Source organism: Balaenoptera physalus (genome assembly GCF_965194825.1).
Source record: "Balaenoptera physalus genome assembly, chromosome: 16".
Lineage (NCBI taxonomy): Eukaryota > Metazoa > Chordata > Mammalia > Artiodactyla > Balaenopteridae > Balaenoptera > Balaenoptera physalus.
The window spans coordinates 21,040,613-21,067,928 of NC_138898.1; the positions used below are offsets into that span (position 1 = coordinate 21,040,613).

At 44.1% G+C, this 27,316-nt stretch overlaps 1 protein-coding gene and 1 long non-coding RNA gene across 5 annotated transcripts in view; one reads left to right on the forward strand and one right to left on the reverse strand.

Annotated features, from left to right (window-relative positions):
* The window catches only part of LOC309645411, a 377,709-nt gene that overhangs the window by 160,199 nt on the left and 190,194 nt on the right, over positions 1–27,316 (forward strand). The gene's annotated exons all lie outside the window — the stretch shown is intronic.
* The window catches only part of PPP1R16B (protein phosphatase 1 regulatory subunit 16B), a 101,870-nt gene that overhangs the window by 64,072 nt on the left and 10,482 nt on the right, over positions 1–27,316 (reverse strand). For all 4 annotated transcript variants that reach the window (XM_082430197.1, XM_082430195.1, XM_082430198.1 and 1 more), the window contains exon 2: positions 11,028–11,378. In XM_082430197.1, coding sequence (XP_082286323.1) covers positions 11,028–11,277 — 250 coding nt within the window. In that variant the 5' untranslated portion in view covers positions 11,278–11,378. The remainder of the gene's footprint in view (positions 1–11,027; positions 11,379–27,316) is intronic.

Here is a 27,316-nt window from a genome sequence, read left to right on the forward strand (position 1 = left end):
GGCTGTGGCTGTGTGTCAATAAGACTTTATTTACAAAAACAGATGGTGGGAAGATCTGGCTTTCCAGCCATAGTTTTCTGACCCCTGTTTTAGAGGGATAAAAGCAAAGAACAAAATAATTGGGAAAAAAAGCAAATATCATTAGGCTTGGCTACATAAAAATTAAGGACTCCAGGGCATAAAATATATATATGATAAACAAAATGTTAAAGCAAACACACACACACACACACACACACACACACACACACACACACATAATGCAGGAAATATCTGCACCATACATGACAAGAGAGTTAACATCTCCCCCTCTGTTTTCATTCTTCCCCTTTCCTTCTCCCCCTCACACACAAACATATACAATCATTGAAATCAATAAGAAAAAGAAACACAGTAGTAGAAAAAATGGACAAAAATCTAAACAGAGAAAGAAATGACCAGTAAGCTTATAAATAGGTATTCAACCTCAAACATCTCAATTGTATGCATATTAGGACCACAGAACTATTTTTCATATATCAAATATATCAGCAAAGTGTGTTTTTAGTGCCACTGACCCGTGTTGATGGGGAAGGCAGAGGTCAGGCAGGCCTGGTACCCACTGCTGATTGGGGTGTAAACTGATGTAACCTTTCTGGTGACCAAATAAGCAGTTTATATTGAAGCTTTGCATATGTTATATCCTTGAGTCTATTGAGCCTCTGAGAAGCTACTCTAAGTAAATCATCAAAGCTGTGGCCAAATACTTTTATACAATGATAATCACGATGGCATAATTTATAGTAGCAAAAATTAGAAACAACCTCAAATCCAATAATATGGAAAGTGGTTCCATAAATTATGGTACACTCAGACAGAGCTGTATGAGGTTGTCATTTAAAATCTCTTTTCCAAAGACTATATAAAGACAATAAAATAGTCAACCTCTAAGCAACATTTGACTCAGCAGACAGACTTTTCTTCTAAAATCACCTCCTTCCCTAGGCTTCTGAGATGCCACACCATCCTAGTTTTCTTTCTTCCTCCCTGGCAGATGGCTCTTGGTCCCTTTTGTTCTCTTCTTCTTGGCTTAACATGTAGCTATTAAGGTGTCCCAGGGCTTTCTCTTGGGGCCCCTTCTTTGCTCTATCTTACTTCCTACATGATCTCAGACAGTCCCTTCACTTTAAAAAGGTTGCATTTGTAAGCTGATGACTCCCAAATTTTTAAATCCATCCCTGAGACCACCCCTTGGATGTTAAAAAGGCATGTCAACTTGGATGGCCCTGCAGAACTCTCGATTCTCTTCAAATTCCCACCTCCCTCCCACCCCAGTCTTTCCAGTCTCAAAATACGGCACCATCATCCACTTAGGTGCTCAAGTCAAAAACCAAGGGTCATCTCCAAGTCCTTCCCTTTGTCACCTGACACACAAGCCCTGGCGGCTCTACCTCTTCGTTTCTCCATCTCCACGGCCAACACTCAGGCTGTCACCTAAGCCTCTGAGATAGCTTGTGATAAGGCCTCCCTGTTCCCACTCATGCTCCCATAGGAATAGACTCCTACTGTCTCTTCTCCACTCAGCAGCCAGCAAAGGCTTTTCACAATCTATGTCTCACCACATGCTTCCCCCTCTCAAAACCCACCAGTGGCTTTTCATCTCAACCCAATTAAATGTACACGTCCTACCACAGTCTTCAGGGGTCAATGTCCCCCAGGCTACCTCTCTGCCTCCATCTTCTTTCCGTCCTCAAGTTCATTCCCATCCCATGCCTTCATCCCGTTCCTCCAGATTCCCACGTGGCTGCCTCTTTCTCCACATTCAAAGGTCAGCCCAAGTCACCCCCTCAGAGGCACTCTCCCTGGTGTCATAGCTTACAAATGGTCTCCCACCCCAGTCCTTATTTATACCACTACTTGGCTTAGGTTCTTCAAAGTACAGAGTAGATGACTAATTTTGTTGAACTGACAAATGTTAGGGTGAAAGTTATTTTGTAAATACACAGTCACTCTGTGTTTGAATGCGGATACCAAGAGTGGAGACAACTGGCATGAGTACACCCCGTGTGTGCCCCCCAGAACATGGACAAACAATGGTTATCAGTCTTTTTCTCTAAAAAGGACAAAGAGATCCTCTCACTGATAATGTTTATTGCCAATGATAGAATTTGAGCTTTCAGGCAAAAACTTGTATCACCACCATGACCTTATAGTTTCCCAGTACTTGGAAGAATTTTCTGGTGAGATTAGTGTTGAAAATATAAATTTTTTATTGAAGTATAGTTTATTTACTATATTGTATTAGTTTCTGGTGTACAGCACAGTGATTTAGTTTTGGGTTTTTTTTGCAGATTATATTCCATATAGGTTAGAAAGTATAAATTTTTTATATTGTATAATGAAATGTGTCAACATTTAGAAGATCTGTATAACTCAGTCAACCAATACTTTATTTTTTCCTCCAGGTTTACTGTGATATAATTGACATATAACATTGTGAAAGTTTAAGGTGTATAACGTGTTGATTTGATACGTATATATTGCAAAATAATTACCACAGTAAGGTTAGTTAACACCTCCATTGTCTCTGGTAATTAACCTTTTTGCATATGTGTGGTGAGAACATTTAAGATCTACTCTCCTAGCAATTCCAAATATATAATATAGTATTGTTAACTATAGTCAGCCTGCTGTATGTTAGATCTCCAGAACTTATTCGTCTTATAACTGGAAGTTTATACCCTTTGACCCCCACCCTTACCAGGCCCTAGCAATAACCATTCTACTCTTTTTCTATGAGTTTGGCTATTTTACTTCTACATGTAAAGTGGTATCATACAATATTTGTCTTTCTCTGACATTTTGCTTAGCATAATGCCCTCGAGTTTCATCCATGTTGTCCTAAATGGCAGTATTTCCTTCTCTTTTATGGCCAAATAATATTCCATTTTGTGTGTGTGTGTGTGTGTGTGTGTGTGTGTGTGTATATATGTATGTGTATATATATATATATATATATATATATACCACATTTTTTTTATCCATTCATTCGTTGATGGACATTTAGGTTGTAGTGAATAATGCTACAATGAATATTGCAATGCAGATATCTCTACAAGGTAGTGATTTCATTTCCTTTGGATATATACTCAAAAGTGGGATTGCTGGATCATATGGTAGTTCTATTTTTAATTCTTAAAGGAATCTCCATACTATTTTCCACAGTGGCTTCACCAATTTACATTCCCACCAACAGTGCACAGAGTTCCCTTTTCTCCACACCCTCACTAACACTTATTATCTCATCTTTTTGATTAATAGACAATCTAAAAGGTATGAGGTGATATCCCATTGTGGTTTTGACTGGCATTTCCCTGATGATTAGGATGTTGAGCATCTTTTCATGTTCCTGTTGGCTATTTGTATATCTTCTTTGGAAAAATGTCTATTCAGGTCCTCTGCCCATTTTTTAATTGGATTATTTAGCTTTTTTGCTATTGAGTTGTATAAGTTCTTTATATACTTTGGATATCAACTCCTTATCTGATATATGGTTTTCAAATATTATCTCCCACTCTGTAGGTTGCCTCTTCATTTTATTAGTTGTTTCTTTAGCTGCACAGAAGCCTTTTAGTTTGATGTAGTCCTACTTGTTTACTTTTGCTTTTGTCGCTTTTGTCTGCTTTTGGTGTCATATCCAAAAAAGTGAACTAATATTTTCTAACAGACCAATACATTATGTTGAAAAAGTATGCATGTATAAAAGAGCCATTCAGAATGTAAGACAAACCAATGGATTTTAACGTAATAGCATAAGAAAGGCTAAAAATTGATCTAGTTTCAGATTCCACATTGCAATTAACCTTCAAGAAACTAATACCTGTTGCATTTGATTGAGATTTCAAAGAATATCCACATTTATCTGAAAAAGCAATTAAAATATTTCCTCCCTTTTCCAACTATATATCTGTGTGAGGTAAGATTTTCTTCATTTACTTCAACCAAAATAACATATCACAACAGATTGAATTCAGAAGTGGATGAGAGAATCCAGCTGTCTTCTATTAAGCCAGACCTTTAAAAGATTTGCAAAAGCATAAAACAAGGCTACTCTCCTCACTATTTTTTTTCATTTTGAAAATATCATATCTTGATTATTTGTGAAAAAGTCTAATTTACTTTCCTATATGAATATTTAGTAGAATTTTTAAAATATTTTGATTAAAATTATATATTCAAAGTCTGAGTCAGTTTTAAGAAAACTTTGCCTTAAAATAAATGGATAATCCAGAAAAAAAAAAGGAAAAAGAAAATATCATTTCTCATAAAAAGATTTACGTCAACATGTGTGGTGGTTTTCAAACATGTCCACAAATTCTCCTCCCTTCAAGAGGTAGAGCCTAATTCCCTTCCCCTTGAGTGTAGGTTGGACTCAGTGAATCACTTCTAATGGACAGAATATGGCAGAAGCAATGGTATGTGACTTAGAAGGCTAGGTCGTAAAAGGCACTGTGGTTCCCTCCTCGCTCTATCTCTTGGGTCACTGGCTCTGCAGGAGGCCAGCTGCCATGTTGAGAGGATGCTCAAGCAGCCCTAGGGAGAGGCTCGTATGGCAAGAAACTGAGGCCTCCTGCCAAGAGCCATGTGGGTGAGGCATCTTGGAAGTGGATTCTCCAGCCCCAGTTAAACCTTGAGGTGATTGCAAACTTATGAGAGACCCTGAGTTAGAATCACCCAAGCTAAGCTGCTCCAGGGTTCTTGACTCACAGAAATTGTGTAAGACAGTAAATATTTATTGTTTTAAGTTTCTAAATTCTGAGCTCATCTGCTATGCAACAACAGATAACTAGTACAACAGTTAATGAATTTATATTTATGTTTTAGTCAGTGAATACACATTTATTTTAATTCCTCAGTTTTAATTTCCAATATGGTAAATACTGATATAGAACCCAGTTAAACAAAAGTTCTTAGGGGTTCTCAGTTTTTAATAATATAAAGGGCCTTTGAGACCAAAAAGTGTGAAGACTATTGTCCTAAACTCTGCAAATTGCTCCTTTATTAAGCTTTTCTCAAATTATCCCACGTGAGAGCAATTTCTGTTTCCGATCAGAGCTCTGACTGACAGAACGACACCAAAATATTATCAATGATTGTGGCTCTTCAGTAGGAGGACATGATTTTATCTTCTTCTTAATGTTTTCTTTTCTGTACTTTACATTTTTTCTACAAATGAGGATGCATTATTTTTATAATTAGGAGAAAAGAAACTTCCCTTTTCAAAATCATCAAAAGTGAAAGTTAGAGCTGTGTTTTCTTTAGATGAGTCAATGGTTGAAGCTTGGCTTGCAGAGCCCAGGTGTCCGCCAACGCACCTGGGAGTTGGGGAGAAGTTTATGGGGGTGGGGTGGGGGAGGGGAGATGGCTGAGGAGCCAGCACCCCCCGCCTACCTCAGCCAGAATAGTTCCTTCATGTGCTTTACATATTGGGTTTCTGCATAATATTGCATTTAAAGAAAAGTTTCCACTTAAAAAAAAAAAGTTTGAAAACCTTTACCACGAGAATAACAGCTGAAGAGTTAAAATCAGGCTATAGAAGAATCACTCAAACTTCTTCCTCAATGTGAACACAGTTTCCACAAAGGAAACCCTGCATATTCTGAGGGAAGAACAGAAGCCCTGACAACTTAATAAATGTTTGGTGGTGTCAAGAGAGGCTGGCTCATGTGGCCATGGAAAGAAGTTACAGGGATGAAGAGCTTATCCAGGGACCCCCCAGCACTAAGGGCCCAAGAGGCCAGCAGAAACATCAGGGTCCTTAAGGCCCACAGAGACACAGATCAGAACCACAAGTGAATGGTTCTCTTATTTTCTTTAAAAAAAAAAAGCAGGAGGTACCAGGACCACCTGGTGGTTAAAAGCATGGGCTTCAGGGACAACAGATCTGGGTTCAAGTCCCAGGTCTGACACTTAAAACCTATGAGATCTTGGCAAGTGACATAGCCTCTCACAGCTTCAATGTAAGGGTACAATGTACAATTTCACCTGTAAAATGAAGTCTGAGAACGTAAAATTGTGAAGCCATTTTGCAAAACAGTTTAGCAGTTTCTTAAAAGTTAAACATAAATTTACCACGTGACCCAACAATTCCATTCCTAGGTAACTGCCCAAGACAAATGAAAACATATGTCCCCAAAAGGACTTGCATACAAATGTTCTTAGCAGCATTACTCATCATAATCCCAAATGGAAACCATCCAAATGTTCATCAACTGGTGAATTGGTCCCCAAAATGTGGCACATCAATACTGCAGAATACTATAGGGCAATAAAAAGGAATAAAGTCCTGATGCATGCCACAGCCTAGATGCACCTTGAAAACATTATTCTAAATGAAAGTAGCCAATCACAAAAGATCACATAGTATATAAGTCCATGTAAATGAGATGTCCAGAAAAGGCAAATATATAGAGGCAAAAAATAGATTTGTGGTTGCCTGGGGCAGGGGCTGGAGTAGAAACTGGGAATGACTACAAATGGACTCAAAGTTTCTTTTTGGGGTGATGGAATATTCTACAACTAGGCTGTGGTGATGGATTCCCAACGTTGTAAATTTATTGAAAATCATTGAACTGTACACTTAAAATGGGCAAATTTGATGATATGTAAATTAAACCTCAATAGAGCTGTTTTTTAAAAATGGAGTTTGACTCTCTGCCTCAGAGGGTTGCTGGAAAGATTAACTGAGATAATGCCTGTAAAGCAGGCAGCCTGGTACAAAGCAAGCACTTGGTAAATAACAATAATGATGACAATTAGAATATACACTAATAATAGATTATGTAAGTGTAGAATAATAGATAATGCAGGATAACAACAATTTATATCATATGTACTTCTCATTTAAATTTTTTAAATTAAAGTATAGTTAATTTACAATGTTGTGTTAGTTTCCGGTGTAGAGCAAAGTGATTCAGTTATACATATATATGTTTTCATATTCTTTTCCATTATAGTTTATTACAAGATATTGAATATAGTTCCCTGTGCTATACAGTAAGACCTTGATGTTTATCTATTTTATATACAGTAGTTTGCATCTGCTAATCCTAAACTCCTAATTTATCCCTCCGCCTCCCTTTTCCCCTTTGGCAACGATAAGTTTGTTTTCTATGTCTGTGGGTCTGTTTCTGTTCTGTAAATAAGTTCATCTGTGTCATATTTTAGATTCCACATAGAAGTGATATCATATGTATAGCATATGTACTTCTTACCATACCACTCCCACATGTGTCAACCCAATTTAATCCTACAGGATTAAATTAAGGCAAGTGTACTATATCATCCTTGTTTTTACAGATGGGGGAAACCGAGGCACCAAGAAATTAATGAACTTTCCCAGGTTGCGCAGCTAGTATATGGCAGAGCTGGGATGGGGAGTCCTGGATAACTAGCTCTGGAGACTATGCTTCTCTCCACGACACTGCACTGCCAAGGCCCCTGGACCTTGGACCCAAGTCAGCTGTGTACTGAGTTACTGCTCTACCTAGTGATAGGGGAAAGGGTACAGAAAAGGATCAGAGACAGCTCCCCAAGAAGGTACCACAGGACTTAAACCTGAAGGGTGTAGGACTTAGTCAGGGGAAGAGTGTTCCAGACAGAGGGAACCGCATATGCAAAGGTGGAAAGGTAAGAGAACGCAGGGCTTGGGCAGGAAGCCAGAGGAGGTGGAAGTGGCTGGAACTGATACCCAGCAGTGGGAACATGGGGCTCAGGCAAGTCCAAGGCCATGCAGGGTCCCTGGTGCCCGGACATTAGCCTGAGGCGATGCGGAGCCAGAGAAGGAAAGTCAGTGAGTTCCCCAGCACTGCCTTACTCCAGGAATGACTCACATCACCCTGGCAGGTGGAGGAGGTTGACTCAGCCACTGCTGTGAGCTCAGGGGAGCGGGGGAGCTGCTACCCCACGTTCCCATCCCACTGTCAGCTAACGCCCCAGCAGCTGCCCCGGCACCAGCTCCCCAGCATGCAGAAGCCGTCCTAGCCAGCTGGGAGCACCGGGCTTGGTCATGCTGCCAGGAAGCTGAACATAGTCTGGTGACAGCGCCTGCTGGCGGCTGGCAGCTTCCACACCCCCGCTCAAAACCCAGATAACTGTGGACCCCAGGGGCACCTCTCACCGCACTCCAACTGCCTGCCATGGGGCGCAGTGCTCTGGCCCTCCACTCTCACTTGGCTGTCAGGGGAACAGCCTGGGGGATCTATCACTTTTCTTATTCAGATTTAATATACAGATAAACATTTGCATGTGTGCACAAAACATTCACTGTGGCAAAAGCAAAACTACTGAAAACTTATATGCCTAACAAAAAGGAAGTAGTTCAAAAATGCTGGTGAATCCATACTGCAGAATACTACGAAGCAATTAAAAAGGAGAATGCAGATCTATTATCCCATTGTACTGGCATGAAAACACCTCCAAGATACACTGCTGGGTAAAAATAAAAACCTACAGAATAATGTATCGAGTATATTATCACTTACATAAAAACCAAAACAAACAAAAATCACAAACTAGCTCTTTATTTCGCCAAGTCTACAAATACGTAAGTAAGAAAAATGCCCAGAAGGAAGCACATCAAACTAAGAGCAGCAGTAATCACAGAAGGAAGGGAGGGAGGGAGGGAGGGAGGAAGGAAGGAAGGAAAGAAGGAAGGAAGGAAGGAAGGAAGGAAGGAAGGAATGAAGGGAGGGAGGAAGGAAGGGAAGAGGGATGGACGGGACTTTTTACTCTTTACATTTCTATGTAGTTTGATTTTTACCGGAAGCATGTATTTGGGTTCTTAAAAACATTAAAGTCTTAAAAAATAAAAATAAAAAAAACATAGGGAAAAGTGTGTTAAAATGATCACCATGCTGGTGCAGGGTTCAGGGTCACTTTTCAAAGAGCTGTGACATCCAGGATCTTGTCTAATTCTTGCTACACCCCCTTGAGGGCAAGCGTTCAAAACCCCTTTTACAGATTAAGAAACTGGAGCCGGAGAGGTGAAACAAGCCGTTGAAGGTCACATGCAGGGCCGAGGGGCCCCTGGACCTTGGACCCAAGCCCAGCACTCTTTCTAACCTGTACCCGTGGGAGCGCGCCGCGGTGCGGGCCAGGGGGCGGGGGCCGGGCCTGGGGAAGCGGAAGGCTGGGGGGAGGCACGAATGCTCCGAAGCAGCCGGTCATCCGGCTCACAGAGCCTCTGAAAAGCCCCTTCAGCGAGGGGAAAGGGGCCTCAGGCAGGGGAGAAGGGGGTGGAAGATGAGTGTGAAACGAGGGCTGATGCAGCGCCGCCCACGACAAAATCAGACGTCATGACGTGCCGCCCACTGAGTGGGAGGTACCCGACGCGTCACCCGGCAAATGACACGTGGGAAGTAGCCTCGCAGGGCCACGTCCCTGGAGCCTGAGATTTCACGCCTCTCTCACAGGGGCTGCTCACCCCGGCTCTGGCTGCGCTTTTTGCAGCTGACTGGTTCCGGGAATGCCTCCCTACTCAGTTCCCAGAGCTCTCTGTAACCAGGGCAGAAAGGGAAGTGTGCTTCTCAGAGGGTTCTAGAACCTGAGGACCCTAATACTCTTGTAAACCCTAATACTCTTTGGAGTGGTAAATGCCTCCACCCTTCAGTTCTTTTATTGGCTGCTTTAGCACCAAGTGTCTGGGGGCGGGGGGGCGTGTGGAGACAGGAGGCCAGAGGGACCCAGGAAACATGGCTAGGTCCCTCCAAGGACAGGCAGAAGGGATTCATATACAGGGAGGGACCAGAGCCTGCTGAGGGGAACACGGGATGCATGGACACATCTCAGCTGCACAGTGAGCAGGCGTGACCCCCTCAGAGCATGCTCAGAGAAGAGGGCTTTGGCCAAATCACCGATCCTCTGTTCACTCTTATAATGGGGAGCAAACCCACGAGGCCATGAAGCCAGGAACAAGAGCCTGGATCCTAGGAGTTCTGATTCCAGCTCTCCTCCCTTGGTCAAGTTCCTGAACCTTGCTGGGTCTCAGTTTCCCCATCTGTAAAATGGGTATTATTGTACCTGCCTCTTTGGTATCATGATATCTGGATCATAAAACACATAATGACAATAACTGAATAAAATATAACAAGTACAGGGTATCCATAAAATCTGGAAACAGATTATAGGAATGCATATATGTGTTCATATTTATTTATTCATCCGTTTTACAGAGTGAAAATGTCCTAGACAACACTGTGTACATTCGTCTCTGTTTCTAGACTTGCTGGACACTCTTTAAATAAATGTAATTTTATACAAGTATAATTTTATATAAATGTATATAAATATAATGTAATAAAATATAGTAACAATATAATAAACTAAAACATACTAATCACTTACACAGTAGGAGGGACCATGTCAAGGACTTGCAGGTATTCTCTATTTTAGTGTTCACAGCAAGCCCTGGAGGTGGATACTATTATTATCCCCATTTTACAGAGGCAGAAACTAAGGTACAGGGAGCTGAAGAGGCTTGGCAGGGTCACCCAGGGGATAATTCCCAAAACCAGCTTGAGACCTGGGTCATCTAACCTCAGAGCCTATGCTGTTCTCCACCCCTCTAAACCATCTACCTCTAAAGTGAAGACCGAATAAAAGGGACCAGCAGACAGTTCTGCCGTACAGAGGAGGAGCTTAGGAAATGCAAAGTCCTGTGAGTACTGAGCTCCTGGAGGAGAGAAACCAAATCCAACTGGTTCACCACCATATCTGGAATAGTAATGCGCAAGATGTAGGTTGACCGTCAATATTAGTGGGAGGGAAGGAAAATGAGTATTCATTAGCCAAAGGCTGGTATTCTTGTTTTCAAAAAGAAGTCTCAGATTTCAGAGCCCTTCCTAGGAGCTTCCATCTCCTAAGATGTGTGGGGCTGCGCAAACGTGGGCGAGGGCCAGACCCACCCAGCTCTCCCCTCCACTGGCACAGAACCCAGAATCCAAGAGGCCCAGGGGGCCACCCACCAACCAGGACCAGGAGTGACCTACCTTCCTCAGCGTCGTTCCTAAGCGAGGCCTCCAGCAGGGCCACGCTGGCCTCGAAGGACACCTTCTTTCGCCGGCCGCCCGTGCTGCGCTTCCGTTCGTGCTTGCGCTTGCGATGCTGCAGGTCCTGCTCATACTGCGCCCACTTCTTCAGCTGCTGGGCCCGGCGCTTCTGGGCGGCGCGCAGCCGCTCCAACGTGGGCACCTTCTCCAGCAGCTGCAGCTCGGTCAGCAGGTCCACGTGGCTGGCCATGGCCTCCGCGCCTCCCCGTGCCCTGGCTGGAGGCTAGCACAGCGCGCCGGGGGCCGGGGCGGCATGGGGGCTCCTGCGGGGCTGGGGCCGCATGCTGGAGCCTGTGGCGGGGAAGGGGAGAGACACACATGGACAAGCTTGTCAGGCTCAAAACTCCGATCTGATGATGTCACCCGGCCCCACGTTCCAAACGCTTTTTTCCCCCTATCTTATTGTTTTTCTTTTTTTTAAATTGAGATACAAATGACCTATGACATTATGTAAGTTTCAAGTGTACAACATGTTGATTTGATACACTGCAATACGATTACCACTGTTAGCTAACACCTCCATCACGGTCACATAATAATCCTTACTTTCGGGTGGTCATATTGTAATTTCATATAAGGTTGTTCTATTGTTATAACACATACGGGGGTTCTTTTTATAACACAGAAGGGGTTTATTGTTAGTTTTAAAGGAATGAGGATTATATTTTGAATGTCTCTGTATTAATGACAAAATAGGTTAATATTGACAGATATAATCCACATAAACGAAAGCTCTTTGGGAACCTTAATCTTAAGAGTATAAAGGTGTCCTAAGACCCACAAATAGCTGCTGAACTATTGGGACCTAGAGAACCTTAGTTGAAGTTTTCCTCTTTGGATGACTTTTTAAAAAAAATTCACACCTCTTGCTCTCATCAGTTCTTGGGCAACATGAAGTCAACAAAATTTCAGTGTGAAGCCAAGTGGGTGCTGTCTTCCTGTAAGCACAGACCCTATGGGCTCTCAGATGCAGAAGGAAAAGGTCTTGCAACAACTTGAGCCTTTCTAAGCCTGTTTTCCCACCTGTAAAATTTTGTATCCACCTCCCAGAATTTACAGGATGTTCAAGGAAGAAAGAGCTGACCAAAAAAGTTATACCAAAGAGAAACAAGTTATAGCAAAGAGAAACAAGCTTGGAGGAAGAAAAGCAGGGACACGTAAACACAGCACATCTGGGAACCCATGGGGGCAAGGCTGGTGGAAGACTGCAGGATGCTGGGTACAGGTCTACATTTATGTGCTGTGGAAATGCTCACTATCACAAAGGGGATCAGCATAGCACTGGGCTTCAGCAAGTGATTGTTAATCTCCTGGGTTCCCTGCTTCACTCTGGAGCTGCTGGTCCTCAGGAGGCTAAAGACCAGGATGCAGCCTTCGGCTGGACCCTCAGGAGCTCAGAATGTTCTTCAGGTCTCTCCCTGAAGAGACTGGAGCATACACAGGAGGAATGGGGAAGGGGTTGGCTTGGCAATATTCAGAGGGCAAAGGCTCCTGGGGTCTGAGTGGACCTGATCTCAAGGGTAAACATAAGCCAGGGACTTCCCTGGTGGCACAGTGGTTAAGAATCCGCCTGCCAATGCAGGGGACATGGGTTCGAGCCCTGGTCCAGGAAGATCCCACAAGCCACGGAGCAACGAAGCCCGCACGCCACAACTACTGAAGCCCTCGCGCCTAAAGCCCGAGCTCCACAACAAGAGAAGCCACTGCAATGAGAAGCCCGCACACTGCAGCAAAGAGTAGCCCCCGTGTAGCAGTGAAGACCCAATGCAGCCAAAAATAAACAAGTAAATAAATTTATTTTAAAAAAAAAAAAAAAGGATAAACATAAGCCAATGGCAAGGCTCAGCAGGAAACAAGCAAACTGCCCTTGGTTGCCTTTTGTTTTGTTCTGAGTATCTTGCAATGCTTTTTCAATTAAACTTTATATTTTGAGATAATTATAAATTTACATACGGTTGTAACAAATAATGTGGAACGATCCCGTGCAAACTTTACCTAGTTTATCCCAAAGGTAACATCTTGCAAAACTACAGTACAGTGTCGAAACCAAGAACCTGACATTGATACAACCTATCAATCTATTCAGATGTCCCCAGTTTTATATGTACTCATTTGTATGTGTGTGTGTTGAGTTTTAAGCAATTTTGTCACAAGTGTAGGTTTGTGTATCCACCACCACAGTCAAGATACAAACAGTTCTATCACACAAGGATCCCGCATCTCCCTCTCCCAATGCACTCCTGTCCTTGCCCTTGTCAATCACTAATCTATTCCCCATCTCTTGAATTTTGTCACTTCAAAAATGTTATATAAAAGAATCAGACAGTGGGTAACCTTTTGGGATTGACTTTTTTCACTCAACATCCCTTGAGATTCATCCAAGTTGTTTTGCATAACAGTAGTTCATTCCTTTTTGGTTGCTGAGTGGTACCTCCACTTTATGGATGTGCCCCAGTTTGTTTATCCATTCACTCATTGAAGAGCATCAGGGTTGTTTCTAGTTTGGGGCTAATATATTCATGTACAGGTTTTTGTGTGAACATAAGTTTTCAATTCTCTGGAGTAAATACCCAAGAGTACAAGTTTCATAAGAAATTGTCAAACTATTTTCCAAAGTGGCTGTACCATTTTTTCATTCCCACCAGCCATGTGTGAGTGATCCAGTTTCTCTGCCAGAATTTGGCGTGCTCACTGTTTTTTAGTCATTTAGATAGACATTCCTTTTTAAAAGTAAGGAGCTCAGAAGAGTTGAATTCACAACCATGCTGTATCATCATGATGGTCAGAACTCACTGGGAGCTAGTGGACCACATATTTACTTTCCCCCACTTCTTCAAGGAATCAAACAATGAAACCTGCCCTGCGATGTGTTCTGGTTCAGAGATGGATTGAGGATCAGCTCTGCCTTCTAGGAAACCCAAGTCTGCCTGTCTGTCATCTATCTGTAAACTAATCTAATCCTTCTGATGACCTAATGAGATAGGTACTATTATCATCCCCATTTCACAGATAAGAAAACTGAGGCACAGAGAGATTAAGTAAACTACCCTACATCACACAGCTAGAAAATGGAAGACCTTTTCTGCCTAAGGTTATCAGAAAAGGCTCTCCAGAGTAGAAGGCAACTGATTTGAAACTCCAAGGATGAGTAGTCCACCAGGTGAAGAGGGCAGACATGGGAGCTTGGCAATGTACAAAGGCATGGAGAGGGGCTGAACACCATGGAGGAAATTCTGGGAACCAACACGCACAAACATGGCTGGAAGTGGATGGGACTGCCCAGCCCAATGGGAACAGAAGTCTTGTGGGAAGCAGTGAGCAACCTGTGGTACAAGGCCAGACAACCAGAAAGTCCCCTGTGGTCCACATCATGTTTGTGTGTTTGCTTGGTTGGTTTTTGGCCCACACCATGATTTACAGTATTGTCATTCATTGCTAACTTTTAAAACTTGAAGATTTTATATCCAAAATCAGATTTTCAGCTTTTCTTAGAACATCTCCGTACCTGGCCACACTGGGCTTACGTGGCAATCATCAGCAGGTTTGGAGTAGGACTGTCCCCTTTAGATGGGGCCCATCTAATTTCCCATAGTCCCCACTACTTCCCCCCCCATTACTCCTACCTGACCTCCTTCACTAATTGGCATCACTTGCTAGCGCCTATGGTCATTTCAGTTTGCAAGCCCTGCCTTAGGCGGAATGAGACAGCAGTCTCCAAATATCCACAAGTCCAATCTGCACAAGAAAGAGAAGATAGTCTGTGAGTCTCCCCAGTGCAGAACAGGACCAAGGCATAGGGGAACAGTGGTGTGCACCAAAAAAAACAGGCACCTGGCCTCCAGAGCTGTCCAACAAGCAACTGAACAAGGGCTTGTGGTCCAGTGGCTGTCTCTGGAGGTGGCAAATTCTCCGTCACTCACCGGAGAATACAATTTCTACTGATAACAGATCAGCCTAAGTGTTCTGTACAATTTCGTTCAGCCCTAAGATTCTGTACACAGATGGTTACTCATTTCTTCATTATTAAGTATTCACTGATCACCTACTAAGTGGTAGGTACCAAAAACATGCTAAGACTGAAGATAAGAATAATCATATCAATCACCCTGTTAAAGCCCTTAATCCTTTTCCAAGAACTTCCTCAGCCATCATCCCAGCCAGGTGTTTCCCTAAGTGTAGAAAGAGAACCCATACCGAGGGAATTTTCAAAAGTTCAGGACAAGACTTAATATAACATGGAATCAGAGACACCAAGTTACCTCCTTTTCATTTCTTTTTCAGTCTATCAGATTGTCTCCAGAAGAAAGTGCTAATAGTTCGTTGGTAATAGACATCTTTATAACCATGTTTATAACCATGTCAATTTCCCTCCTAAACAAAGAGAAAGCAGGCCTCAGGCTAATAGCCTTGGGCAAGAAATGGTATCTAAGACAGAATGTAATAACAATGATTTTTTTTTCCCCTGTGGATTTGGTTTCACAGTTAGTGTTTATTTATGGTAGTGAAATAAAATTTCCTTTAAAAATAAATCTACTTCAGTGGAAATCTTACAAGGTGATAGCAAAGAAAAATTAAATAATGATGGTATTTCGTCCTGGCAAAAATCGTGATTGACATTTGGGAAACCGTCCTGGTCACTGATCTTCAGTGACAACAATCTTATAAAAGAAGCACTCATAGGAGCTCATTACTTCATCTGACAAACATTTATTGGGCGTCTATCACATGGCCAGGACTGCACTGAGAGCTAGGTATACAGCAGGGTAAAGACAGGTACAGTCCCTACCCATTGGATGGATGACAAAACAGAGGCACAAGGGAGTGGAGGACACACTCACGGGATACAGAGACTGAGCAGTAACTTGAACCCTGGGCCTGACTCCCAGTATAGTGCTCCCTCCTTGGGCCTCAGGGTGGTGGGCCCCATGCAGACAGAAGGTACTCACTGCTGTGCCTTCCCTGGCTTGGACAGTTTGCTTGGGTAAAGGAATTAAGGGCAGTTGCCCAGCCCCCTGGAGAAAGGTGAGAACAATGCCTCCCAAGGGCCAAAAAAGGGGGCCAGAGCACATTTTCTCTGACTTTGCTCTCTCTGCCAGCTCCCACCCGGCTCGCCCCTCTGGGTTCCCTGGAGCTGGGGCTCCAGGACAGCTCCCTCTTGACTGCTGGTTTTCAGGTGACCTAGTTTCCCCCAATAGACCCACACACCTCCTCCCACCCCCGTCCAAGAAAACCCTGCTTGGTCTAATTAAAGAATTGCCATCAGTGCTGTTAACACAGCAGCTGGGCAGCCCCCAAGACAGGGCACTGGCCTGGGTGCTGGGGCAGCCCACAGAAGTCCTGGCTCCTATGAGCTGTGGACTGGCTCTGTCGTGAGAACCGGTGCCCCTGCCCATACTTCCAGGGATAGCCCTGGTTGGTGATGGGGACACAGCCCAAAATGCCAGGACCCAGGAGAGCAATGGCATTATCAACTCTTTTTTTTTTTCTCTCTCTCTCTCTTTTAAGGGTAGGGGAGTTTTTATTTATTTATTATTTATTGGCCGCTGCGCATGGCATGCGAGATCTTAGTTCCCCCACCAGGGATTGAACCCATGCCCCCTGCAGTGGAAGCGTCCTGGAGCCCTAACCACAGGACCACCAGAGAATTCCAGGCATCATTAACTCTTAAAGGAGATCCCCAAGGAGGACCTCACTGGAGGAAAACCAGCTCCACGGAGACATACTGAGCCCAGTGTGTTGTGGGAGCATCCGAATGGACCATCTTGAAGAGAACTGGGCACGATGTGGGCACGCGAGCTAATGGAATGGCTAGGCTAGAGACGCGGGTGGGGGAGGGGTCCGCAGAGGCCAGGTTGGGCTGAGGTTATCCAGGAAGTGTGTGCGCTGTGAAAAGAGGAATCAGAAGCAAGGGGAAAACAAAGTACGGTACTTGATAATTTTTCCAACCAGTGGCTGTGTCAGGTCTGGGTGGATGAACCAAAGTAGCCCGATTCTGGGCAGCCCCAAGTCTGAGGCCAACGCCCTTGACCCTCAGTGAGGCAGGAACAGGCAGTTGGAGTAAGCCTTGATTCAGCCTCTGACTGCTGTCTGACAAAGCCGAACTGGATTCCTGTTGGTGTATCCACTAACCCTCGCTGCCGCAGAAAAGGAAAAACAAGCAGCGTAGGGAAGCAGGGGCTGCGCTTGGGGACGAGGTGGAGGAGGGCTGGACAGCGTGCACTGCAGAATCCCTCCCCTCCCCCCAAAATGAAAAGAAGGCTATTATAAGAGTGTTGTTTGGGGGATGATATGTCTCTGAGGAAACGAGAAGAAGAAGAAAGGCATGGGCCCATTGAAATACACAGCTTGGTGATGGTCTGTGTAGTTCCCTATCACTCCGTGCTGATTGGCCAGAGTCCATGAGCCACAGCCTAAGCCCAGCCAGAGTGATTGGCTGGGGGGAGGCACATGACCTAAGCTGGACCAATCAGAAGCTGTCTCTTCCCATGCCTATGAACGGGAAGCATGAACCCCAGTTGCTGCTGGAAGCCGGGCTTTGGATAAGGCCAATACTCGGGAGTCAGAGGAGGGAAACAGGGTCCTTTAATTTAGGGACCTCTGGACTTTATCTCCTTTATTATTTAAGCCAGTTGAATTGATTTTGTTACTTGTAGCCAAGAGTACCCTAACAGACATTTACGCTACTTTTAGGGATGCAGGAATGGGAGCCCCAGAAGGAGATGTTGCCTGAATCAGAATGAGTGGTCTCTTGCTGGGGCATATCACCAGATACCTCCACTTCCCCTAGAATGGCCATCTTATGGCCCTCCAGGCCCAAGCTGGGGGCCAGCCTTGAAGAAGGGTGGGAAGGCCAAAGCCAGGTTTCCACGGCAGCCCCGCCCCCTGAGGTGGGGGAAGGGGACCCAGGCCTTGCGACGCCTCCATCCCAGAGGAGCGGCTGGTTGACACATCTTTGGACTCGAGCCCAGTGCCTTGAGAAAAACAACACGAAGGAAGGTGAATTCAAATTGAAGAGACTTTAAAACATGAGTCAGACAGTGCCTCAAAGTTCACACTGTTAACAGAAAACGTTAAGTTTTTTTTCTTGTTCTTCAGCTATTCTTCTCCAGGGAACCTTGGCAGCTCCCTGGAGGAAGGCCGTGAGTGCTTGCGCCTCGTGCTTCCTGTACCATTGAGCACGAGGGAAAAAGCAAAACAAAACGCTGCACCGGCTTTCCCTGCTCCGAGCTCACTTGGGACCCACTTTCTCTCCTAAAGGATGCACACCTCCGCCCTCCCACAGCACGTTCCTTTGAATAATAGCGTCATTTCCCCCTTCCTGCTCACTCCCCACCCCCCAGTATAAAGATGCTTTACTCATGAACAAAGAGACTTCTGGGGCCCTTGGTGCTCCAAAATCTGAATTAGAAATTAGCCTTGTCCCCCCACCAACTCCATTCTCATGGGATTCTGTAGACTTTCTGTTCTACCCTTGCTGTAATGAACCTTCTAGATTTCATGCACAGGCATCCTAGACAGACATCCTGGTTTTAAATCTGTTGTGGGACTCGGGTCCCTGAGGGTCTGCTCCTTAACTCTGCCTCTCCCAGCTGTGCTCCTTCATTCAGACCTCTGAGTGGTGGCCCTGGGCTTGGCCTTGATTTGTCACTGTTCTCTGAAGCCCACTAACTATAACCTAATTTGGCAAGACCTTGGGGGGTGGGGGGCAGGGATGGAGGAGAGGGGAGGGTGGCAGGACTCGAAAACCACAAGTTCAACAAGAACAGAGCGATCGATCAAGTAACTAAAGCATCTTGAGCTCTCTCAGGAAAAGAATCATGTCCAACATTGAGATAATAGCCCAGTTGACCTCTGTCTGAACTGGCTGGGCCATTTTGGTAATATAAGACCAGGCTTTAATGAAAGCCATGAATGAAAGGATTAGATTTGTTCTCTAGAGGGCAGAGTTGGGATCATAAACAGGCAAAATGAAGAAGTAGGATCAGCCCCGCACTTTCCTGGCGGAAAGTGGTTAAGACTCCATGCTTCCACTGCAGGGGGCGTGGGTTCGATCCATGGTCAGGGAACTAAAGATCCTGCATGCTGCGTGGCGCAGGGAGAAAAAAAAAAAAAGTAGGATCAGCCTGGAATGAGGAAGAACTGTCTAACACTGGTGATTCAAAGCCCAGCCATGGTGTGATGCTGGGGTCCCCACCACCAGGAACTCCATGGTCACTCATGAGGGTGCAGAGAGAGAAGGTCCATATCGGGTTGGAGGTGGGACTGGCTCAGTGAACCCCAGTCCCAACCTGGCAGACAGATCATCTGTATCAGCAGTAAGACTCTATCATGTATATTTGCAGCCCAGCACTTGGTAACCACCAGGCTAGACAGTGTGGAAGAACCATTGCAAGTAGATATCGATTGACGATGTTTTAGATTCATTTCTACTTGTGAAGGTGAGGCAGCTGTCTCAGACTCAGCTCTGAGAAAACTTCCCAGGAAGCCACAGCTCGAAGGGGTGAAGGAAAACCCGTGAACACAACCATCTTCCATGCTGAGCTTCTCTCCTTGGACCTGAACCCACAGAGAGGCCCACCTACTTATGGGTAAGAATGCCACTGTGGAGGCGGCTGCAGGGGACAGAACAAAGGTGCCAAGGATGGGGCACATGCGAAGATGACATGATGTCTACGAACGCATTAGTCAGTCACAGTCACGGTGCTAAGCCAGCCAGTCTTCTAAAGAAGCTTATGTAATAGCTAAGCACGGGGAAACGGGAGTCAAATTACACATACTGCTTCTCCAGGCTTGGGGGAGTGTGGTCCACCCCCTCCCTTGCAGAGAGATAAAAACTCCCTTTGCAGCTAGAGGGATCATTTTCCAAAGGAGGCCACGTGTGGCCACAGAATGCCCTCCTGGTTTACGCATTTATTAAATAGGGGATGGCTATTCACACTGACTAAGGCTGGAGTGGCCTCTGCCACCTCTGCCACCTCTGCCTCCCTCTCTCAGCATGACATCCTTGGACGAGCTTTCCTCTGTTGTGCCAACTCTTAGGTTGGTGGTGGCTTCTTGGAGCACTTTGAGGACAGAGGTTATGAGGCCACATGTGATAACAGGAGGAATGAGGGCTGTGATTGATTAGTAATGTCTGCCACAGATAAAGGCGTGGGAATTGGCTGCATGCATACTGAGCATGCAACTCTGTTCTACGTCACGCTTGCCTACTTGGATTTCAATACTTGCCTTTGCCCCGCAGTTCAAAATCCTCTAGTCTCAAACACAGACATCTGGAAAGTTATCAGATTGAGTGGAAGGGCCCCTCAATATCAATATATCATTCAACCAAGAACAAAAGTCACTGTGGCCTCAGCGGTAGACAGGAATCAAGAATATCTTAGGTTCTAGTAAGAATTTCTCCAATAACTTGCCCTAGGGGGTAGAATGAAGACCTGTCCTCCATGACTCCATCCCCTTAAATTGACTGGATCCTGGTTCTAGGAGGCAGTATGCTGAGCCAACTCAAGCAAAGGTTGGCAGCCCCTGTGCAATTGCCACCCCTCCCAACCCTGACCCTGGAAAGTAGGGAGGTAAGTGTCCTGCTGGTAACTGGATGGGGTTAAAGAGGGAGGGGCAGGGATCACTATCAGCCAGGGATCACTCTCTCATCCATCCTAGGCATCCTGGGTTTCAGAGCATTACCAACATAAAGGAGGAAGGGGACTGCGGTCTGCGGAAGCCCCTCTCTCCACTTCAGAGACCTCAAAGATATCCCTAGCGAGCTATCTCCTTCCCTTTAGCCAGGGGTGCTCTTAGCCAATTAGGAAGTAGCTGGGATGGGAATTTTAAAAAGCTTTTCACATAGTTTGTTCATGGAGGTTTGGAGAATAATTCCAAGGAAACAAGGACAATAAAAAACAGAGAGTTGGACTCAAAGGAGAAAGTCCTACGCTGGAGGAAGAAAGAATGAGGAGACAAAGGGCTAAAGCAATGCAGACAATGGGTACCAATTAACTGCACAGCCAGTAAGTGGTGGAGCTGGGATCCGAACCCAGGTCTGTCTAATTCCATTGTCTACATATATTAAAGGAGAAGGAACCAGGAAAAAACTCTAAAAGAAGCACAAGTGCTTTAAAACATCTTCCTCATGAAACACAAGAAGATTTCAGAAAATCCAAGGTATTAATCATCAAGGAGATAAGAGGACATTTCGACTAACAAACCAGACAGATCAACTGGTAATAAAGCAAATACTTGCTGACATCAGTAGAGAGTAAAAACATATGCTTAATGAAACTAAACATAAGTGGGACTTCCCTGGCAGTCCAGTGGTTAAGACTCCTCGTTTCTAATGCAGGGGGCGCGGGTTTGATCCCTGGTCAGGGAACTAAGCTCGCACATGCTGCATAGTGTAGGCCAAAAAAAAAAAAAAAAAAGTAAAATAAGACCGATCCACTTAAAAAAAAAAACCAAAACTAAAACATAAGCATCTCAGAACTTATAAAATATGTAGATGAAAGGAACCCAGAGATAAAGAATGCAGGGTAAAAATGGCAGCTTCTGTGCACAGCACATCTTCCACGGGTCAAATTCTTTACATGTAACATCTCTTGGAATCATTGTGCCAACTCTGCGGTAGGTGTTGTTCCCATTTCAAAGAGGAGAAAACTGAGACTTAGAGAGGTTAAGGAACCCATAAGTAGGGCTATTCCAGTTGTCTATAGCTGGCATCTTTTCTGATTGCTCAATCATATGCCATGATGGTTAAGTATTTTTTATTATCTCCCCTGCTTGAAAATAGAGAAAATGTCAGACAGGAAAGATGGCCCACAAAAGCACGACTAGAAGCAAGAAGAGAACTCTTTGCAGGAAAATAAATGAAATCTATGCAGAGTGAGGATAATTGATTACAGTCATAACTTCCCTTACTATTGGAGCTGTCATCACCTTTGGAGGCTTAGGCAGGAAATATATGTATCTCATCCTAAATTTCATAAAACTGCCTTCCAAACCCTATGAGCTCAGCCCCCTATGACTACTGTTCCCTTTCTTGGTGAGTGCTTTCTCATTTTCACTTTACCCAACAGCTCCCAAACCAGATTCATAACAGCAACTGTCTTCTCTCCTCTACTCTCTGGGAGATGAAGCTGTCAGTAGAATAAATCAGGAAGTTTCCAGACACTCAGCATTTGGGTAAATGAAGTTTCCATCCAATACACAGGCTTTGAAGTCTCTCTGTATGGGATTTGTGACCTTCCAGGTCACCATGCAGAGAGAAGCAAGCCGTAGTAACCTGCCTTTACATTACTTTCGTTCCTCCCCTCTTTGATCTCCAGCCAAAGTCCCTTCACTTTGATTCCCTCCTCTTGGCTCCTCTTGGGTGCACAGAACTCCAAGCATACCTCTGCTTCCCCTCTGACCCCTTATTTCCATTGAAAATTCTCCATAAGCCATAGATTCAATCCCTTGAAAGTGATGTTACTGTCACAATTGAACTTATCTCCTTGTGTTGAAATCTCAGGTTCACTTTGTTAGAGACTTTGGTCTACACTCAGAGCCCTGATATAATTTCAGTCCTCTCACTCATCATTTTCTCCAGCAAATTGCTAAACACTCTTTCTATTTTATGCCTGATGTCATCAACAAGTAACTAATTTCAGAATTTTCTTCTGGCAGTTTTCTCCTCTAATTCACTTCCACTTTTAATTTAAAGCTGCATTCATTTAACCAATCAACAAATATTTATTACCATCTACTATGTGCTAAGCCATAAAGCATGGGGGTCCTAAGGGTCCCTTAATGAACAAAACTATTGATCAGAAAAGTTCTGCTCTGGTAAAGGCAGAGTAGCTCTTATTGGACCCACCCCCTCACATATAACTATTGTGAACTCCACACCACACACACACACACACACACACACACACACACACACACACACACACACACAACCTATTGGAAGGCACTAAATTTGTTCAACCACAAGCAGACAGAAACCGGAGGGGAGTCAACACATGAAAGAAAGAAATTTGCACTAGGTGAATTCCATGTTTTTGTAGCTTTTTATCCGAGGGGAGGCCCCAGTCAGTGTTGTACCTGTTGGCTACAACCTGGATGAGAACCTTTGCTCTTACCGTTTGAGGAATTAAAGGACAGAGTCAGGTAACTACAGTTGGGAAGTGAAGAGAAAGCATCCCAGAAAAGAGTCACAGATGGTAGCCCCAAATGCTGAGTATAGATTCCGTCCAAATCTCTCTGAATGATGCATGTGCAGGGCAGGTTCCAAGCAGCCCAACTAAGGCTAAAAGAACTGAAGAAAGATTTCAGCTGCTGCCTACCCAGGGGGAAACTGAATTTAGAGTTTGTTTGGTCAAGTTAACTGACTGATTTTTTTTTAAAGTCATTACTGTTCTGAGGAACATAATAGAACCAAGAGTCTCTTCAAGTCTCATTCACGATGTTCAAGATGTAACCTAAAATTACTAGAAAAAAAAAATTTTTTTAAAGCAAACAGGAAAGGGACTTCCCTGGAGGTCCAGTGGTTAGGACTCCATGCTTCCACTGTATGGGGTGTGGGTTCAGTCCCTGGTCGGGGAACTACGCTCCACATGCCTCAGCGTGGCCAAAAAAAAAAAAAAAAAAAAAAAAAACGGAAAATATGACTCAAACTCAAGAGGAAAGGCACAATAGAGATCTACCCGCAAAATGACCCCTTATTTCCTTTAAGGGTATAAAGGAAAGTATGCTTGTAATAAATGCACAAATAGGAAATACCAGCCACAACACAGAAACCACAAAGAAGAGACGTGAAACTATTAATCAGATTAGCTAAATCCACGCCAACACCTTTCTCTGCATCCATGTGAGTTGTGCTTTTCACTAGAGCCAGTTACATAGTTCTAATATTGACTTCAATGACTTTTTTTTTTTTGGAACACCTTCCAAGTGCCAGGTCTTGGGCAAGCTTTGGGGAGCAAAAATACAACATAAAATATTAAATCCTGATCCCAAAGACCAGATAATTTCATCTGATGACATCTGTATAGACTACTTGTCACTTCTCATGTCCTCCCTTCTCTTTCAGGTCTTAAATTGGAAGAAGAGATTGAAGTCCTGTCATGGGCTCTTCCCAGCTTCCAGATCACTCCTGATGGAACCATTTGCCCACATAAAGCACACATGAATGAGGCACAGGCTGTCAGGTTTAATACACCTCTACATTCTCCTTCCACAGCAAAATCATCCTCCCCTGCTGATTAGACAGATCAGATCTATAAAAAACTCTGGGTACAGACGTCAAAGAGAGTCAATGGGGAGGCACTTGCCATTATAACACCTCTTTATACAGTTCCATTAATGCGTGTTTTGCTTTTTCAAAACCTGGCAGGAAAGAGGTTCTCAAACTTGGCTACAAAGTTGGAATCACCTGGAGATGCTGGGAGCTTATATTAAGATCGCAGAGCATGACTACTATATATCCACCAGAGTGGCCTTTTTTTTTTAAAGACAGAAAGTACCAGTGGTTGGCAAGAATTCTTATAAACTGAGTGGGAATATAAATTGGTACAGCCACTTTAAAAAACTGCTCAAGCAATATCTTCTAAAGCTGAACATATGATGCCCTATAATCTAGCAATTTCATTCCTAGGAATATACTCAACAGAAATTTCTATATACATTTACCAAAAGGCATTTACAAGAATGTTGACAGCACTATTCGTAATAATCCCAAAGTGTAAACTATCCAAAATGCCCACCAAGAGTAGTTTGAAAAAAAAAATTTTGGTGTACTCACACAATGGAACGGATGAGTAATATACAATTACACTTGACAATCTGGATCTCTCACATTGTTAACCAAAATAAGCCAAACACAAAAATGCATACTATATGATTCCACTTATGTAAAATTAAACAACAGGCAAAAGGAATCTATGTTGTTATCAATCAGAATGGTGGTTTTGGAGTGGGGGTGACTGGGAAGGGACTGAAGAAGGGCTTCTCAAGTGCTGATAATATTCAGTTTTTTGAGCAGGATATGGCTTACCTGGGCATGTTCAATCTGTGACAATTCATTCACTTAGGATGTGGGTACTTTTCTGTGTTTGCTTTACCTTAATAAACCATTAAAATTTTTAAAATACGGGGTCCCATCTCAAGAGATTCCAGTTTAGTTGGGCTGGGGTGCAGCCAGGCATTGAAATTTTTAAAAAGCTCCCCAGGTGGGTCAAATATGCATCCAAGAACCACTGTGTTAGAACTTGGCAACCCTCTTGACTATTTATTTCTTGGAGCAGAAAGAGCTGCTGCTTCTCCAGAAAGTTTAAAGCAGGATGTTTTCTGTGGATCACTTGTAGCTCCAGAGGAGGTTAACAGGTGTTACAAGGAAAAAGGGTTCCGTGGTGAAATAAACAATTTTACAATTTTTAATGATTAACTCTTATTGAACACTTACTACATTCCTGGAGCTAAGCTAGCTGCTTTATCTACACTATCTCATTTAATCCCACAATAAGCCTATGAGAAAGGTACTATTAATCCTCATATTACAGAAGAGTAAACTAAAGTTCAGTGAAGTTAAGTAATTGCCCAAGTTCACACAGCCAGTAAGTGACAGGGTTAGGATTCAGATCCACATTGGCCTTGACGCTGAAGCCCATGCTCTGAACCACTGCCCTGATTTGCCTCTCCAGGCAGCACTTGTCTGCAGGACTTAACAGAGCTTCCACTTGGCTAATGCGAGCTGTGGGTTGTCAAGGCAGGAACGTGGGAGGCAACACTTCCCAAAATGGTCTCCTTGCCTCCATCTCTTACCTTCCAACCCACAATCCACACCACTGGCAGAGTTTTCATTCTGCACCCAAGTCTGATCCTGTATTTCCCTTGTAGGGAAGCATATAATGTCTCCCCAGTGCCTGTAAAGTCTAAACTTTTTAGCCTCAGAGACCAGACCATCCAGTATCTGGCCTTGACGTGTTTAGCTTTACCTCTGGTCGTCCTAACCTCCCTCCCACCCGCCTCCCCCCCCCGCCAAGTCCACTAAACACTCAATTTTCCAGCTACACTTAATAGGTCTGGTGGATTCACACTCCGACAATGGTACCCACCATTTGCTGAGACTCTGCTACGTGTCAGGTACTGCCCATAAATTAAGTTTAATCCCTACAAGGAGCCTTTAAAAACAGGTCTCATTATCTCCAGTAGATAGAGTAGGAAATGGAGGCTCATCTTGACATGCCCAAAGTCACAACTAGGGAGTGGCAGGCAGAACTAGGATTTGAACACAGATTTAGATTTCTCCTCTACAAAGCCCATGGAGTTTTCTCTCCGCCTCACTCCCCACCTCACCTTCATTCATGCTGTTCCAAGGAGTGGTAGTACCCTTCTTTCCCTCCACCTGGCAAGCTTTTCCTTGTTCTTTGAGAGCTAGCCCAAGTGCTGTAATGATAATATCTATCATCTCTTAAGTGCTTTCCAGGCACCGTGCTCAGCACTTGACTTGCCGCGTCTCATTTACACGATATTGTCTCCATGCTCCTTTTATTCCCTCCGAGTTGTTCTTTATCGGCCTTGTGCCAAACGGGTTTCTCTCTCCTCTTTAGTTCCAAAGCATTTGACCACCTCTCTGTTGTGGCTCTCAACTAGTAATTGTTAGTTTCAGATCTGCCTCTTCCATTGGACTAGACGCTCTCGAAAGACAAGGAATAGATGTTACTCACCTTTTCATCCCACCCTAGAGTCACCCAGCATGTGGTAGATTTTCAATAAATGGGAGAGGGTAGACAGGAGGGTGGGAGACCAAGAGACTGAAATTCACTGACATTATTCCATCAGTCGTATCATAGGGAGTGGTCCTCTGGCTTGGAACCAGAGCTATAGAATCAAACCAGACAAAACAGACCTGGCTGTTGGAGGAACGTGGGGGCCAGACCCAGGATGTACCTTACCTGGCCCCTGCCTTGCAATCCATGGAAGGATGAGTTAGGACTGTCTCTGGCTCCACAGTCTTTTTTCAACTCTGCATGCTTTGCAATTGGCTCCAGAGATCCTGGCTTAGAAGCTTTGCTGTAAAGTGATGGTTAGTTTCATTCCACAGCACTGTTTCAGATATTCTCAGCTGCTCCTTGCCGTGTGTTGTTCTTAAGGTACTGCAGTGAATGAAGAGCTATCCAAGACAGGTAGCCCAAAGAAAATGCATAGCTAAGGCGTGGCTCCCGCAGGTGGGAAGATCAGGTGGTCATAACCCC